A 17,012-nucleotide genomic window follows, 5' to 3' on the forward strand; every position below is an offset into this window, starting at 1 on the left:
GCTAGCTGTCTTGATAGGGATATGCTTGTATAAGTGCAACTTGGTGGAGAGAAATATAAATACCATTTGATAGAACTGACAACTTTAAACTGACAGTGCCACAGTAACCCCCAAATCCACTGTCTTGAATGCTTGTCTGCTACTGTGCTGATATCTATTGGTACCTCAACGGGATGGATGCCCTTCCCCAATCAGACAAACATGGGAATCACAGTGCCCAAATAATACAGTAACTGGCAAGATTAGAACTTTGAAATGGGAAGGAATAAACAACTGTACCAAGGTAAATTTCATGGATTAATCAAGAGAAACATTCAGCAGCAAAAAGTCTGACCATGAGAGTCCAATCCAGGGGAAACACCAGCAGCTCCTTTTGGTCCCAGCTTCCCAGAGAGTTCACTCTGAGTGGGCTGAGTCCTTACTGAACTATACCTTCTGCCCCAGCATGTGGTAACAGTGACACTGAGTAAATTTAGAGTAAGGAAGACTATTTGCTACAATTGCTTGAATTGTACAAATCCTCATCTGAAATGGTAGGAGTCTTGCCCTCCGGCAGATCCATAGCTTGAGCCACAATGAGTAGCAAACCCACAAATTAGTGGAAACAGTTTTAAAAGTGGAAACAGTTTTAAAAGGATTTCTGAACACTGTACACTGTTGTACTAGAAGATTGGCCTGAAACAACGAAAATATCCTTTTCCACTGGATAAGCAAAAATACTACAACTCATTAGGAAAAAAAGCTCAGCACAACAGGGAAGTATTTAAAATCAGATCGTCAACTGGTAAATTGAGAGAGATACCCTTTATACGGTTAGGTCATCTTCATTTGAATGAGTTCTAGGGCCAACAGGTAGAGGTATGCTTGAACATGAGCAGTGTAAAATGAATTGGCAGATTGACTAGAAATTGAGTTTTGGGTTCTGCGTTTGTACAAATCAATATTCAAAGCAACTTGTACAAAATAGACTAGGATAATATTCAGAAGGCTGCCTCTAAAAGGCCCTTCCTCCCCCCCATGAACGTATTAACAACTGGACAGAAAAATCAGAAGAGGATTGCTAGATTAAGGCTGTGTCTACACTGCCACTTTCAACGCTAAAACTTTAGCCGTTCTCGGGTGCAAATCACTCCCCCAGCGATAAAAGTTTTAGTGCTGAAAAGTTGTTTGTCTGCATGAAGACAGTAACTTACTTTGTATGAACTGCTGAGGTAGTCCATGTAATATAGCTAACATCATAAAGTTGTCTTTTCCTATGTTCATTATACCATCCACACTCTAGACCGATATGTTTGGACTGAAGAAAAAAAACAAAACAAAAAATGCACCCTCTTTACAAGAGAATGCAGATTAGGAAGTGGAACAAATGAAAACTGAATATATGAGTACAAAAATTCTACATTACCTTATTTTGCTGGAATCTTCTCATTTACAGTAAACTGTTCTATGGTTAATATTTTTGAAAGTCATTTAGCCATACATTCACTCCAGACCTACTCCTCAGATCAGGCTTCCAGCTAAGAACTATTAGTAAAACAGCATCTTCTAATAAGAATATCCTGTGATAGAAATAGTGATACTAATGGCATTTCTATACACAGTTTTGAAAATTAGTTTTTAATGTTTACATTTAGTAAATATTTTCATGAGGTTTTTCTACTGTAAGTTCTTCTTTAAGTTTCTGGTATCTTTTTTCATAAGCAGAGTTTTCATCCACCTTGAACCAACTTGCAGGTTGTTAACCTAACAAAGCATATAAGAATTTTGTACATTTTCCTAAATGAAAAACAAAATAGAACCGTGCAACAACCATTCACTTATGCATCACAACCACAATTTCTGTCGAGTTGTGTATATCAACTATGTTGGAAATATTAAAGAATACATTAAATTCAATTATGAAAACATTCACTGCATTCAGCAAAACAATAATCTAAGCTTCTTTAAATTGTATTGATTTCTCTTTCTGCTCAAGGTGTGCAGTTTATCATTAAGATTATCTATTACTTGAGTAAAAGAAGCAGTAAGTAGATATTTTTAAAACTATTCATAGACAATTTGTCTTAGTTACATCATTTGTTTGGGGCCATTTTTATCAAATAGAAGAAAGTGTCCAGTTTAAGACAATCTACTTTGTAGCAAAAGAATGACTGGAAGTGCTGCTAAATGGACCACATTCTGAAGGGAAGGCCTAGCAGAAGAAACAATGTGCATACATTAGGAACAGCAGTTTGCTTAACATCAAATTGCTTTCTTTAAAGCAAGTTTTATTAATATGTCAAGTGAATCAAGGTCTTACTTTGCACATCTTAGCTGCTAAGTCCCTCTATCAAGGATGTAAAATCATCCCAATTTTAAACCTTTTTTGGGGCAACACGTCATTACTTATGGTATTCAAACCCCTCAGAATGCCACTTCTAGCCAAGTGCAGAGACTGGGAGCCATGCAAAATAGTTTTGGATATTCACTACAAAACTAAAAGAGGTAAAGTATTTGTCATTAAAAAAGCAAGCAAAATGGGACTGTTATTTAAAAAAAAAAAGCAAAAGCTTAATATATTTAATGTTTATAACATCTTTAATGTTCCCTTTTTAAAAATCCTTATGGAAAACTATTTCAGTTCAGTTTACATGGAATCCTGGATATGCATCAAGGCTTAAGTGTTACTCCCTCCCAATAAATAAAACAATATTATCAATTTGCTCAATTTATTTTAAACAAATCAACTTAGAAATTTCATTGAATTAAACAAAACTTTTGAACATATAAACATATTTGCCATGTTCTTGACAGGTATGGATACCTGTATAAGTTAGTATTCATTTATTATGAAAGCTGTCAATTAGTAAGGCATGTCTTCAGTACAATTAAGATCAGCTTGTTTAACTATTCTTGTCTTGCAAGTAAATACTATCAAACTGCAGTCCTGTATAAGATAACATTTATGGTTGATCAGTACCATTGGTTACAGCTTCATTTCTTTGCCATACAAAACCAACAAAGCCAATCACATCAAATAAATCATGGCTCTTTACTATAATTCAGTAAGTGATGTTAATTATGGTCCTTATCAAAACACAAGTTTGGAAAGGCTATTTACAGTGTACATGGCTGAGCATGCACATTTATAGATACAAAGAAACCTGCCAGTTTGATACGATGCAATTACATAGTGCCTGAAAATAATAATTCTCAAACACCATTTTAATCAACAGTTTCAAGTGGGAAATATTCTTTATTTTACAACTGCTACACTTGCATGGAATCTCTTATAAAAACACAAATACCCTTCAAGAAGTCTAGATGCATTTTCTACATACTACAGGTTAAGGCAGTAAAAAAATGTATTCCTGATAACTGGTGGTCTTGACAATGTCAATTAAAGCTGTCTGAAGCCATTTTTTCATTCTCCATCAAATCCTTCAGGTCTGTACAGTTAGTGAATAACAGCTGATCTTGCTTTAAAAAACAAACAAGGAAAAAGGAACAAAATTATAATAAATGATAAGGTGAAAGGAAAATATGAATTAATTTTAAGAGGTTAAAAATGATCAGGGATGAGTTTTAAATGCAAGTCTGAATTTATCAACAAAAAACTACAAAGGATAACAGAAAACAATAGAACTGATTTTATGCACATTGCCAGTATCTTAATTAAAATATACTGTTACTCTGAACAATTCAAGTAATGTAATAGAGGCCATCAAAAATAACTTCATGAATCCATCTCAACTTTCAGCAATCACATTCTCAACCATTTAAGCCCACTGATTTTTATTTTCTTTAACTTTTTATAATAAACATGAAACTTAAACTGTACACTGGATTTTTTACACTTAATGATTTTATTTGCACTTGTGATTCCTTTAATGGTTAGCTTGGCTAACCAGCATGTTGTAAAAATATGGCAGATTATGTATTTAATCAAAGCACTTTGATTTAGGCATGAAACAAATTCAAATGGTAGACATTCTGAATTCCTTATGCATCACATGAGATGCAAGAAACACCATCTATTTTACAGACAGGTATATTTCAGACAATCCTTTCTTAAAAAAAAAAATCAATACTTTATTCCCAGCTGCAGATGAGATAGGGCATAATCTGTTGTAAACAGGGCACTGTGTTGTAAAACCAGGTGTTTGTTTATTTGTTTTAAGATCTCTCTGAACGTTGGAAAAAAAAAAAAAAGACTCTTCAAAGCATCTTCCAGCATTGTAGCATTTTCTGCTGCTTCATCACAATTTCCTTTGATTCCTTCTTAAAGATGGTTGTGTTCACAGCAGGTTTGTTTTTAAAAATCAGTTGAAATATATAAAATTCTGTACACGTTCACAAATTATTGCATAAACAGCATAATCTTCATGACAGCGTTTCAGCAACACACGTCCATCTCTGGAAATTCACGTTTCCCTTCTTGCTTTTTTCTTCTTTTTAACTTGTTTTGGGGACTCCCAGCTATCTTCAGACTTAGCTAAAAAATTATGACAAACAAAATGAAACCAATGGACAGGATAAGGACATTTATGCACAATTCACTTACAAATATTTAGTAACTTTCACATTAATATAAGATTAAGTTAAATTATGCAGAAATATAGCATGCACTGTTAAAGCAATTTTTGCAAAGTTCTACTCCCACTCCTGACAGAAGCATTATTTGATCAACCATGCAAAAGATGACAACCTAAATTTAAAATAGTATATTTATATTCTTCTCATGATGGGATCTGGTTTTGTGCTTTAAAACATTTAGGAATCTTCCCAATTATTACACAATAGTGATTATACTCAAGTAACAGTGTTTTAGCATACTAGTTGGTTCTTTTCTAGATACTTTAAATTAGGGCTACTCAACTTTGGAAGCCCTGGGGGCCACAATGATACCCACAGCATATGCTGTGGGCTATAACTTAAGTGTGGTTGCATATATATGCAAATATATACAAATAACTTTTCACACTGACGGGCATGAATACAAAGATTAAGGCAAGACTATACAACACGCAGACCCCATTTAAGTCAGTTCTGCTGTTATTAGTAAAATGCAATATTTACCTGATTTCCACCCATATAGCAGCACTTTTAATGAGCAATGACAGTTCAGGAATTTAACTACTAAAACACATATCAACAGAAGACCATTACTGACTACTTTTTTGTTTTGGCTTCCTCTCGCAGGCCACGTGTCGAGCCTCACATAAACCTAAACCACACCATGCACTGCAAACAAAGGGGCTGCTTGTTGAGTAGCCCTGCTTTAAATACACAATTACAATAATCTCACTGTCACCTTGTACTCTCCCCCCTGCATGTTGCAATATTCATCTGTTGGCTTCCTTCATACTTACTAGGAATATTACAATTCAATTATTTTTGTAAGTGTGTAACTAAAGAACACAAGAATGCCAATACTGGATCAGACCAATTGTTCATCCAGCCCAGCATCCTATCTGCTGACAGTGGACAATACCAAATGCCCCAGAGGGAGATAACACAACAGGTAATCCTCACATGATCCCTCCTCTATCACCCACCTCCACAGCAACCGAGGGTAGGGTGATTCCATTCCTGTCTGTCCTGTCTAATAACCATTGATGGATTTAACCTCCATGAATCTATCTAGCTCTATTTTGAACCCTATTAAAATCCTAACCTTCACCACATCCTCTGGCAAGGAATTCCACAGGTTGACTGTGCACTGAATGAAGAAAAACTTCCTTTTGTTTATTTTTAACCTGCTGCCTATTAATTTCATTTGTGACCCCTAGTTCTTATATTGTGGGAATAAGTAAATAACTTTTCCTTATTCACTTTTTCCACACCAGTCATGATTTTATAGACCTCTATCATATCTCCCCTTAGTCTTCTCTTTTCTAAGATGAAAAGTCCAAGTCTTTTTAATCTCTTCATATGGGACCTGTTCCAACCCCCTAATCATTTTTGTTGCCCTTTTCTGAACCTTTACCAATGCCAGTATATCTTTTTTGAGATGAGGCGACCACATCTGTATGCAGTATTCAAGATGTGGGCATACCATGGTTTTATATATTAGAGAGAATAAGACAGAAAAGAACTTATTGCCTCTCTCTTTTTTAATGATGCCTAACATTCTATTTGTTTTTCTGACTGCCACTGCACACTGAATATATGTTTTCAGAGAACTATCCCAATGACTCCAAATTAGTCCCCATCATATTGTACATATAGCTGCAATTCTTTTTTTTCCAATGTGCATTACTTTACATTTATCAACATTAAATTTCATTTGCCATTTTGTTGCCCAATCCTTAGTCTGGTGAGATCTTTTTGAAGCTCTTCACAGTCTGCTTTGATCTTAACTATCTTGAGGAGTGTGGTATCATCTGCAAATTTTGCCATCTCACTGTTTATTCCTTTCTTCATATCATTAATAAAAAAGTTAATAGTACTAGTCCCAGGACAGACCCTCAGAAGACCCCATTAGTTACCTCTCTCCACTTGGAAAACTTATATTTATTCCTACCCTTTGTTTCCTGTCTTTTAGCCAGTCATCAATCCATGAAAGGACCTGCCTTCTTAGCTCATGACAACTTAGTTGAAGAGCCTTTGGTGAGGGACCTTGTCAAAGGCTTTCTGGAAATCCAAGTATACTATATTCACCAGATCCCCTTTGTCTACATATCTGTTGACCCCCACTAAAAGAACTCTAGCAGATTAGTAAGGCATGATTTCCTTTATAGAAACCATGTTGACTTTCCCCCAAACAAATTATGTTCATCTATGTGTCTGACAATTTTATTCTTTACTATAGTTTCAATTAATTTGCTCAGTACTGACATTAGACTTATCTAATTGCCAGGATCACAGAAATTTAAAGCAGTTACACGTTTACACAGAGAGGACTGGCAGGACTGGCTCCCCCCTGCCCCTACTGCCTCTGATACAGAGGCAGCAGTGCAGGGGAGGTGAATAGACTCAGTGGGAGCTGGTACCATGAGCACCAGTTCCCACACTCTCCCCGTGCTGCTGCCTCACTCTGTGGGAGGGCGTGGTTGGTGGGAAGGCTTCGTGTAACTCTGAGGGTTAAGCAATAAGCGCACATGCCTAGTACATTGTAACATCTTTGAGGTAGGCAGCATCTTTTTGTTATCCTGAGTACAGTGCCTAGAGGAACAGGCTCTGATCTCTGATTTGAGACCGCTAGGCACTAACTAGCACAATGGAAATAAAAACCACATCACCACCAGTAGTTCATGCTAAGGTGCATAATGGCAGAATTACAGAAGGAAACCCATGCTGCAAACATCTGCCCAGCTACTCCCATATTATCACTTGCTATTTCATCATTACTTCAATTCTCTGAAACATTCTCTACTACAGTCCACCACTGATGTATTAATATTCAAATCTGTTCAAAGGAAAAAACAAACATTCAACTGTTAATGTTTTTCAACAAGGCTGGTCTTTAGGGTGATTGGCCCCTTACAAATTCTAAAATAGACAAGATAACCAAGACTAATGGCACTTCTTACACAGTAATTAATATGACAGGTAGAAGTTCATACGGGTCTGCCAAAGTATCTTAGTCATATCCTGAATCAGAGGGCTGAAGTAACCAAAATTTACTAAGTGTACTGAGTTGTTCATATTCTACAGTAGGGGTGGGGAACATTTTTGGGTCAGGGGCTGCTGACAGGAAAAAAAAAAATCAGTTGGGGGCCACTCACAAGCGAGAAGCAAAACCAAAAATACCTCTCTTTGATGTTGCCCTGACTGAGAAGGAGAAAGACACTTCTCACATTCCCCTTGCACATGAGAACCTAGGAGGGCCCAGGCTAGTAGATTTTGTGTGCTCCAGCCCCATGGTGAGACGGTGGAGGGGCTGGAGCACCAGAGTGGGCTCCCAATGCTGGGGGGCGGGAGGGGAGAGAAGAGGCCTGAGCATTGGGGGCCAAATCCAGTCAAGCTGGGAGCTTCATCCAGCCAATGCTTGAGGTTCCCCACCCCTATTCTACAGATATGATCCAAGTGACCAGTAAGGACTCTGAAAACACTATGCATCAGTTTAATTTGTGAGAGAAAAAACAAAAAAAAAAGATTGGAATCCAGGTTTCCATATAGTGAAAGGCTAGTGCAATTGTCAAATATAGATATTCAGTCTCTTCTCCCCGCACCCAGATGGCTGAATATTACTCCAATTAAGTATGTACATTTAGCAGAAAAAGCCAGTGTGACGATCTTCAGACTGAGTGTTACTTACTTTGTGGAGGAGGCACGCTGTTTTGTTTAGTATTAGAACTGGAAATATCTGTCTCTTGTAGCATCTGTGGCACTTGGGAAGAGATCTTGTCAGAATCACTCTCTGATACAATTACAGATGGCTCAGTAGAAACAGCAAGTGGAGGAGTCTCCTCAGGCTATTTTGAAACAAAGATTTTTGTCATTAATCTGGTGAGACAGAATACTTACACATCTTTTGAAAAGTTGGTAAAATTGATTTTGTTCAGTACCAAGTCATAAGATCATGGTTGCCCTCTAGTGACAAAACTGAATTAGTCTGAATATAATCCAAAGGATCATATTCTCTTTAGTTTATGGGAATAGATTTATTACAGGGGCTGCATGCAGTGTGAAATATATACCATGAAATAAAAACTATGCAATAATTGATCATTTAAGCAAGACTATGCAGAACTCCAATTACTACATGGTTTACAAGATCACACATGCTACAGTATTCAGAAAGTGCATCTAATTATTAATGTTGCTTAAGTATTCACAATCCCTTCTATTTATTTTGAGTTTCCTTATCCTCTAATCATAACTCCGGTCATCTGAAGAAGTGTGCTGTGCCCACGAAAGCTCATGATACCATCTACATGTTTTGTTAGTCTATAAAGTGCTACCAGACCATCTGCTTGCTGCGTTTTTTTTTCTGTAACAGACTAACTCAGCTATCCCCTGAAGCTCCAGTCAAGAATGGGTTAGTAAAAATGGGGCAGTTACGCATCATGAGCATACAGATACTGCAATCCATTCCTCCGTATGCCCGCCTCAATGCTTAGGTAAACATGTACAAGATTAACTTCATCACCCTCCAACCAGTGATGAACACAGCAAGTCTACAGCAGACTCACCTACACACAACCAAAAAAACCAGCTTCATTACTATTTGGTCAACAGTATTCAGCAAAGACAGTGCTATCCATCACTTATGGTCAACCTCACCAATGAGATCATTTGGGGCCAAGATAAGAAATTAGCTCTTAATAATCTTAACCAATCAAGACCATATGTACCAAACAATAAAATATGGTACAATAGATTAAGATATTCTTGCAACAGATACTGAGCTATAGGCTTTGCTGTATTCCAGTGTACACAGACTAGAAGGCTTCATTAGTGTCAAGCAACATTTATGAATAAGAAACTCTTGAAAATAATGAAGGGAAAAAAGAGAGTCTCTTTTAGTGTTCTGATAAGCAATATGAAGTGGGATATGTGGTATACTAGAAGTTGTATCCACTTCCATTAGCTACCATATAGCCATCTGATGCAAATGAATCAAAAAAATCCAGGTTTTATTTTGCAACTGTAAGGTCTTCATATATACACGATACAAAAAACAGGAAAACAGCAAATAAAGCAGAAACTAAAAGCACTAAGAAAAATTACTAGATTTCTAAACTCCAAAGTGTTGCCCATTTGCACGGTGAGGACAAGAAATCAAATAATTTTCATTCAAATCACTACATCGAGTACAATACAGAAGAGAGGAAATATTATTGTATTGTTGAGAGGTAAGTGAGGGGATCAGAACCTATCCTCTCTCGTGATGACTAATGCAAAGTCTTTATATATTAAAAAAAAGAGGCAAGTGGAGCAAGCAACCCCAATGAATGTGAAAAACTGTCCACTACTGCAACAAACTAGAAGGATTTACTAAATGCCTGGTTCTGTCCAGATAGAACACTACATTTCTTCTGACGTCCAAGGTAATCAAATGCCCGTCTTCCCTGCTCAAATGCAGTTTCAAGTGGAATGTGAGCAAATAAATTGGCTAGTTGATGTGAAAAAGATTACACCACTTTTAGGATGAAATTTGGACAAGGATGCAGGTATAACTTGCCTTTAAAAAGAGGCCCATACATGCAGTCCTCAATATTAATTCAGGCAGCCTCTTTTACTCTTCTGAATGAGGTAAAACACCAAAATACCACCTTCAATGACAGATGCAGAAAAGAGTATACTCTCAACCGTTCCAATGAGGAACACCTAAATCCTGCTAATACTAAATTTCAGATCCCATGGGGAAATGCACTTGAGGGTACACTTTGACTAAGCATTTCAAGCAATATAATTCTAGTATCTAGATATGGAGCATACATGCACTTAAGTGAAGAAACTTTAGTGTGGAGTGGAGTGGGCTCAAGTGTGTAGTAAGATGAGGGCTTGAAACAAAAGCCCATAGAGCACAGGCCTGGTTTGAGGCCCTCATCTTACTATAGAGTGTAGTAGGCCCCCAACCAAAAAAATCTCTTGCAGTTTGAGAGATGAAACTGGCTGTCAGATCATTTATGGACTTGGATGACAAAACAATTCTCCTTTTCACACTTGTTAAATGCAACTTCTACATGCAATTTTCCTCCAATTTTTCAATTCTGGGAGTGCATTTTAAAATTGATTATGAGACAGATTAAGGGAATTTAATCTTGCGAGTAGAGATTTCAAAAACGAATGTGATTTGTTTCAATTACCTCTTCACATTAAATCTAAAGTTTTTTTCTACCTACCAACTCTGAACTCAGACTGTCATTTGAAGGGCCAACAACTCATTGTTACAACCTGAATAAAAATGATGTAACTGGAAGAACAAATCTGTTAATGTGGATGAATATAATAATCCAGGCACCACTCCCATCTTTATATCAGGTCTAACACATTAACTGGGGGCTTTCAAAGTAATAAGTGAATAAAGTAAACTTTTATATTTGCTTACTTGAATAATAAACAGAGTAAAAGTCTACCGAGTCAGCATACCTGCCCTTTAAATCGAGGAAAAAAATGCAGCTAATCAATGTCCCAAGCTTATTTCATATTTGAAACTACACTGAAGTAATAGTAAATGTTGTATGGATATAGACAAATTAAAACATTTCAATGCTCCCTCCCCCCATCTTGATTATTTCAAAACAGGAAAAACAGTATCATCATCTTTGTTGATTCATACCTCAGCTGGTTCACTAGTGCTTATGGTCTTCAAAGAAAAAGCTATTTCCTGTTGTGGTTCAGCTTTTGCATTATCCTCCTGAAATTCTTCAACCTCTCTATCCAGGTCATCAGCATCCTAAAGAAAAAAAGAAGCCAACACTGCAGAAGATTCCATTTACCCTTTTCCTTTAAAGTATTGATTCTGTTGTGATACTAACAACTAGGTTGCATGAATGGTAAGAGAAGTAAACATGTAAAGAAAGTATTCGTTTAATACAACTACAAGACATACAGCACAAGACAGGATTATTACAAATCAATTACATATCAAACAAACATGCATCTGACGAAGTGGGTCTTTGCCCACGAAAGCTTATGCTCCTACACTTCAGTTAGTCTATAAGGTGCCACAGGACTCCTCATCGCTTTTGCAGATTCAGACTAACACGGCTACCCCTCTGATACTTGATATCAAACAAAATAATTCAGTGGGCTCAATTAACCTTAACTGTTACATGCAGCTCCCCACCCTCATCTCAAAAGAGGCAGTGGGGGGAATGGGGGGGGGATGGAGGAGAAGAACAGAGGGAAGAAGAGAGGTGTGAGGGGGAGGGGGAAGAGAGGGAACAATGGAGGCTCCACAGGAGCCAGTGTTCTGGGGAGCTGGCTGAAAAGCTAACCTGCCTCCCACCTCCCGCCCCATGCTGCTGCCTATAATAAAGCGGCAGTAGCGTAGGGATGAGGGGAGATGTGCAGGCAGCTGCCTCCCTCTGCCCCCCCACACTGCATGTAAACATGTAACTGCTGACATTTTAAGCAGTTATACACTTACAACCCCCCCCCCCATTTTTAACATCCCTACCTTTCTTCTTTAAAGAAGAATCTTACTTGAAGTACAGCATCTCTCCCTCTCCTCAAAGGCATTAGTTACAAATCCCAGGTTACTGGTACATAAATCTCTTTATGAAATGATCTCTGCAGAATCTCAAAGTAAGTTATTTGCAAGCAGTCTCAGTCCGAAGGAGCAAGACTAATTAAAAAACGACCCAAGGACTGCTTCCTCAAAATAGTCCATGTGACTCCAGATTTGAGACAGTAATGATCTGTAAAAAGTCTAAACTGAACTGTGAAAAGCAGCCCTGCATATATCAGGAAGACATATACATTTGAGCACAAGCAGCTAGTCTCCAAAGAAAGAGCTAACAACCTGGGAACACAAATAGCACGAGACAGCACAAGTTTCACCTCTATCTTGCAAATGCTATAAAATATTGAGGCGGCCTAAGGAACTCTTACTCCTGGTCAGGTAACTAACATTTTATTCAGCCCCAGCTAACGGAAGATTGTTCCTCCGATGCATTTATAGAGCGCAAATGTCCGAGTAAGGGAGCCTGGACGGCTTTGCCAATTATAATGTCAGTCTTGACCACAGTGCAGATCTGCAACAAGCAAAACCCAGGCCTATCTCAAGTCTGGTTGCACATAAACACAAAGGCAAGGCTTGTGAGGAGGGAAGCTCTGAAAGGCAGGAATGCTTTTCACAATCATGCAGATAGAGCATGGTACTGTGAGACCATGCCAAGGACATCGGGAGGAACCTTGTACTGATACTTCTATTTCTAATAAGCAAAAATTACAGATGCAGCCATTAACAGTTAACTACGCACATAGTTTTTGCAACATCCTGAATAGCAGGATGTACCCCAAATAAGGGCATTGGGCATTTTAGTTATCTTACATAATATGTAATTAATTGATAAATATTTATTATTAGAACAACCAAGATTTGCTTTGCTATAAAATGGGCTTAGTAAGAAGAATCAATGGGAGGGAATGAGCAGGATTGACCCACAGGTCCTGCTCGTCGTAACTAGAAGTAAATAGATCCTTCACACCGGCTACAGCAGTGCATGGCGTCCCAACAGGTGGGAATCAAAGGGACCACAACTTCCTGCCTGGTACTGTAGGTGGTATACAGGTGAAGTGTAAGTGAACTAGGCTTAATTGTATTATAATAATCTTCTATGAATTGCTTTTGCATTGCATTAATTGCTTTAGAATTTATAGTATTTAAGGTTTCAATTGTATAGTAATTGTTTTTAAGGCTTGTAAAACTAACAATATTAACTGCTTAAAGCTTGCAATAAATAAAGTGGTTAAGTTTCCCTGGAGTGTCCTGGTTTCCTCTGGATCTAAAATAAATCGAACCACACAACAGTCGGGGATGGAAAGTTATTTAAGGGCCAAAGTTGGCACAAAAATAAATGGATACAAATAGCCATCAGCAAGTTTAGGCTTGAAATTGGACAAAGGATCTAACCATTAGAGGACTGGCGCTCTCAATCACCATGACAAGGGACTAGTGGGGACAAAAAGCCTAACTTGTTTCAAGACTTAGTTTTATAGAGGGGGTCTGCACGATGTGGTTACTTATAATGACATGAGGCCCATCCACGACTGTTCTTAGGAAGTATCTCCAATGGCTGAAGATATCCCCCATCTTGAATTACTACAGAGAATTATTTATCAAGCATCTAACTCAGGGCTACTCAACTTTAGAAGCTCTGGGGGCCACAATGATACTCACAGCACATGCCATGGGCCGCAACTTAAGTATGGCTGCATATACATGAAAATAAATATGCAAATAAATGCAAATAGCTTCTTTCACACTAACGGGTATGAATACAAAGATTAAGGCAAGACTATACAACACGCAGACTCCATTTAAGTCAGTTCTGCTGATATTAATAAAATGCAATATTTACCCGATTTCCACCCATATGACAGCACTTTTAATGAGCAATGACAGTCCAGGAATTTAACTACTAAAACACATATCAACAGAAGACCATTATATTGACTACTTTTTTGTTTTGGCTTCTACCCGCAGGCTGTATGTTGAATCACCCGTAAACCCAAACTTGTACCGCGGGACGCAAACAAACGGGCTGCAGACTGCATGTGGCCCACCAGCTACGTGTTGAGTAGCCATGGTCTAACTTGTGGATCTAGCCCACATACTCAGGCTGTGTCTACATTACAAAGTTCTATCAGAAAAAGTTACGCAAATTGTGCTCCGCCATTTGCGTACCTTTTTCCAATAGTTTTTTCGGAAGAGGCTTCCTGAAATTTGGCCCATCTACAATGGGCCAGATTTTGCAAAAGTCTCCTCTTTCAGAAGAGCCCTTCTTCCTTGTGGGAGGAGGAGACAGAGCTTCCGAAAGAGCGCATCTGCTTTTTTTTTTTGGTGTGTAGAAAAGAGGAAGAGCGGATACTCCCTTGGATGTGGCGGAGTTTTTCTAGGATACTGCCAGTATTGTGGAAAAACCTCAGTGTAGACATAGCCTCACTGTCTGATTACCATGTTTGGGTTCAGGAAGATTGGCAAAGACCCTGCTTTCCTTTGCAACATGGGGTTTTGGTCTGTTATTGTTTGAACTAGAGTAAATTGTGGATTATGTGTAACTTAAAATCTTTAAATCAAGCTTCAAAGACTTCATTAACTCCTCCAGAGATTGTGGTTTTATTACAGGAATGGGTACATAGGATTCTGTGACCTGTAATATTAAGGAAGTCAAACTAGAGTATTACAATGGTCCCTTTTGGCCTTAAAGTCTGAGTCATTCTGCTATTTATACAATATCAAAGCAGTCTCTTCTAAAAAGACAGGCCTCCCAATGCAGAAGAAAACAATGGTGCACCCATTAGATGCACCCTTAGTGAAAATCAAAAACCTTATTTTACTGAGGATGATAAATAGTCCAGGATAAGCAAAACTAGTTTGTCAAGAAGACCTACCTTTCCCATGTGTTTCATAACTTTTCTGAAATTAAAATATATGCTGTTGAAATAAACTGATAATTCAAAAATATATTCACCGAAAAAGTCTGGCAGCTATTTATAATTGGCATTGATGGTTTTATAGCAGTCAAGTATTTGAAGACCCATGTTTAATTTTGAAATGTGTGCTTGATATTTTCAGTACTCTTAAATTCTTCTGTTGCTGCTTGTCAAAAATTATCAAGGATTTTGCCCCTGATAGATCAGTAATACATGTTCTTTTATTTTACCTGTGCAGGCGAGCCAGCTTCTTCACCCTGCTTCTTTTTCTTTTTCTTCTTCTTCTTGGATTTGCCACTAGTACAGCTCTGGAGAGTTGGCTCTACTTTTTCTCTCTCCTCATCTGAAGCCTGAGTATTTTAAGTACAAGAGTGAGTCCAAAGAAAGTTTCTTAATGCTTTTTGCTGACTTTCTAAGACAGTTCACATGTCAATTATTTGTAATGTTTATATTTAAATTTTTAAAGCTGCAAACAGCTAGATAGATTTAACTGGTAAAATTAAGAATATTTTGGTAAAAGAAGACATCATTTTCATAGTATTTAGCAAATGCAGTAGACACCAACTTAAAGAGCAAATGACCAAGATCATGACATCCACCCGCTCTGTACAATTAAAATATCATAGTTATGGTAGGCACTATAAGCTTTGCTCTCAATACCAACATAATACTTTGAAATTTTTAGTCTACAGTAAGAGCTTTATTTCTATCCCTCCCTGCATACATTACTCTAGTGCAATGGTTCTCAACCTATTTATTGTTGTGGGCCACATGTGTCTCCCACAATGTGTTATGTGCACTACATTCAATACTACTTGTATAGCCCTTAGGATGTAATAACGTTTTCAGTAATGGAGAGGTTCACTCTTGATTGCCCAAATTAAGATTGGTATGGGACAGCAATTCCTTGAACATTTTCTCAGTGCTTCCATTTTTCCTATGCATCCCTCCCATACAGTTGTAGGTGGATGACATTTTTTCAAACTATCTTTAATATAACTTATCACAGCATTGGCTCTACCGTTATACACTGGAGCAGTGGTTCTCCATCTGCAGCTCATCTTTTTGACAACTGTGCTTTTACATTTGTAATAATAATAATGGCACCTCTATCTATGTTCAATGAAAGGTCAATGTAAAGTGGGAATGACACTGTTTATTGCTATCAAGCACTACAAAAATAAAGTAGTAGTAAAGTATAGTATAAGTAGGCAATAACTTAGCTTATCTACCTTCTGAACATCAGATAATGGTTCCTCAGGCTGTGGAATAGATGCAACCTTTTCTTCATCTACCCAGTTTCCCCACTCTTCTGATGGCGCATTCCAATCAGAGCTGGGATCAGCAGAAGAAAGACCATCTACAAAGGTTAAAAACAACAGCTTCAGGGAAACCTACTTACTCTACAATTCAATTGCCAGTTTTCAGAAAAATTATAAAAAAAAATCATAAAATAAACTCTACAATTTCTAGCTGTAAAGACAATACAAATAATATAATATTTTTAAAATGTGTGTATATAATTAATGGGAAGAGGCTTGATGGGGGTTTGAGGTAGGTAAAATAGAAAACTAAATAGAATACCTTTATTTGTTACTTTATCGTGCATTAACAGTGAAACAGCCAATGCAGCAAACTGAAATGCTGGCTAATCATACAATACGAAAAACAAGATCTAACTGCTTTGAGCTTTTTCAATGTAATGCATAAACAAAGACAATATGTAAGATATTATAAGATTTTAAATTTCTTCTCTAAAGTGATTTTTCCTACATGGGCAATACTGTTACTTCATTAATGTACAAAATCCTAAAAGTCCTTAAAGATTCAAATTTTCTGGATAATTAGTTTTCTTGGCCAAAATTGCTATCAATATGAATTCTTTATGAACAGAATCCACTGACAAATTCAGATGATGAAAGAATCTTATCAAATAAACTGGTACAAAGAAAATATTAGCTCTCACTTTCAACAAT

The 17,012-nt window shown here is 37.4% G+C and overlaps 1 protein-coding gene across 2 annotated transcripts in view; it reads right to left on the reverse strand.

The window, feature by feature from the left end:
• Positions 1-2,691: 2,691 nt before the first annotated feature.
• Positions 2,692-17,012, reverse strand: part of MTDH (metadherin) — a 59,750-nt gene continuing 45,429 nt past the window's right edge. For both annotated transcript variants that reach the window (XM_075920336.2, XM_075920335.2), the window contains 5 exons: positions 16,269-16,396; positions 15,267-15,386; positions 11,213-11,329; positions 8,243-8,399; positions 2,692-4,474 (listed from right to left, as the gene is read on the reverse strand). In XM_075920336.2, coding sequence (XP_075776451.2) covers positions 4,404-4,474; positions 8,243-8,399; positions 11,213-11,329; positions 15,267-15,386; positions 16,269-16,396 — 593 coding nt within the window. In that variant the 3' untranslated portion in view covers positions 2,692-4,403. The remainder of the gene's footprint in view (positions 4,475-8,242; positions 8,400-11,212; positions 11,330-15,266; positions 15,387-16,268; positions 16,397-17,012) is intronic.

Source organism: Pelodiscus sinensis, chromosome 2 (genome assembly GCF_052426305.1).
Source record: "Pelodiscus sinensis isolate ZL-2025 chromosome 2, ASM5242630v1, whole genome shotgun sequence".
NCBI classification, from domain to species: domain Eukaryota; kingdom Metazoa; phylum Chordata; order Testudines; family Trionychidae; genus Pelodiscus; species Pelodiscus sinensis.